This window comes from Austrofundulus limnaeus, unplaced genomic scaffold (genome assembly GCF_001266775.1).
Source record: "Austrofundulus limnaeus strain Quisiro unplaced genomic scaffold, Austrofundulus_limnaeus-1.0 Scaffold1172, whole genome shotgun sequence".
Lineage (NCBI taxonomy): Eukaryota > Metazoa > Chordata > Actinopteri > Cyprinodontiformes > Rivulidae > Austrofundulus > Austrofundulus limnaeus.
The window spans coordinates 94,167-96,024 of NW_013953574.1; the positions used below are offsets into that span (position 1 = coordinate 94,167).

The following is a 1,858-nucleotide window of genomic DNA, read 5'->3' on the forward strand; positions in this document are numbered from 1 at the left end:
CTGAACACAGCTGTAAGACCTGAACACAGCTGTAAGACCTGAACACATCTGTAAGACCTGAACACAGCTGTAAGACCTGAACACATCTGTAAGACCTGAACACAGCTGTAAGACCTGAACACATCTGTAAGACCTGAATGTATCTATAAGACCTGAACACATCTGTAAGACCTGAACATCTGTAAGACCTGAACATCTGTAAAACCTGAACACATCTGTAAGACCTGAACACAGCTGTAAAACCTGAACACATCTGTAAGACCTGAACACATCTGTAAGACCTGAACACATCTGTAAGACCTGAACACAGCTGTAAAACCTGAACACAGCTGTAAGACCTGAACACATCTGTAAGACCTGAACACAGCTGTAAAACCTGAACACAGCTGTAAAACCTGAACACAGCTGTAAGACCTGAACATATACTGTATAAGACCTGGACATGTCCGTAAGACCTATCTGCAAGACTTGAAGAGGTCTGGATGACAGCAGTTTTTGGGTTAAACCAGGACTGGTCAGGGATCAGAAGGTTATCCAGCTCACCTGACTCCTGAAGGCCCAGCAGCCTTTGGTCTTGCTGGTTTGGACGAACGCTCGAGCTCCAATTAAAACCTGAAACCAAACATCTGTCAAGTWTCTGCGTGATTCTGGCTGCACATGTGATGAAACACCCATGATCTTACCAGGAAACCAGAACCCCACAGGCCCGTGGCCCAGGTGGCCTCTCGGGTCACATGACCCTCCAACAGGAAGTGGATCTTCAGCTCAGGAAGCAGCAGTAGGATGTTGGAGAGCATGCAGACGATTGCCATGGGAATCAGAGACACGCCCACACACCGCAGACACCTCGACACACACATCTGCCAGCCCAGAAACAGACAACAGTAAACAATGACGCAATGAACATAAACAAACATGAATATGGTAAACATCAATAAACATGGCTGCTGACTTGTCTCAGAACCAAACGTTAGTAGTTTTATATCTGCTGAAATCTCTCAGCTACTGCCTGAAACTCCAGTACCACCGTTCTTCTGTAAAGTCTAATAATAACAATAACAATAATAACAATAATAACAATGATAATAATAATATTGTTATTATATTTGTTATAAAGATGTTTACAGGTCTGAGTAGAAATATTTCCATTTTATTTTTGCTCTGGATAAATGTCGTCACGAAGACTGGACCTATACTGGATCTATGGGGAAGAGATGCATGCTGGGTAATATAGAAGTAGAAACAAAGAAACTGCAGGAACCTCGGAGCAGAACCAGGAAGCTGAAGCTGGAGAGGACAATCTTTAAGTCCCGCCCCCTTCATAGTATAAACAGTGCAGATAAACGTGCTGCTGTGGACTTAAACACTATTTTTGGACGACGTTCAGCTGAAATGATGTCATGCTTTAAAAAAAGAAKGTCATGTGACRCCATGATTGTGTGTGTGTGGGGAAGTAGGCGGGGCTTAAAACCCCACATTTGCAGCTTCTGTACCAGGTTCCTGTTGGCTTCAAGTCCAAACAGCTGAAGAATACAAGGTCTGGTATTAGAATACGTCCCTGTAGAAATGCAGACTTCAAAGTAAGCCTCAGACACACTGCACAGCTGCTGAGTGCAAACAACCAATCATAACTGAGAGCAGCAGGTTGTTTATTCATCTGACATTTAATGTTTCACTGTAAATAAAATACAGTTTTATGAGATGTAAATATCATTGCATCTTTTATTTACTTCTTATAATCAGGACCTCCTGCACCAGCAGAATAAAATAACTTCCTGTGGTTGACATGATGATCCAGGGTGTTTGTTTGTAATATTCATTAAAAACTGCAAATCAAACAGAAATACTCAATAAATAC

The 1,858-nt window shown here is 42.2% G+C and overlaps 1 protein-coding gene across 1 annotated transcript in view; it reads right to left on the reverse strand.

Moving 5' to 3' along the window:
• The window catches only part of LOC106534444 (transmembrane 4 L6 family member 5), a 6,126-nt gene extending 5,142 nt beyond the window's left edge, over positions 1–984 (reverse strand). The window contains exons 1-2 of the mRNA XM_014031075.1: positions 684–984; positions 544–612 (exon numbers count right to left, since the gene is read on the reverse strand). Of these exons, the coding sequence (XP_013886529.1) occupies positions 544–612; positions 684–932 (318 nt within the window). The 5' untranslated portion in view covers positions 933–984. The remainder of the gene's footprint in view (positions 1–543; positions 613–683) is intronic.
• Positions 985–1,858: the final 874 nt, after the last annotated feature.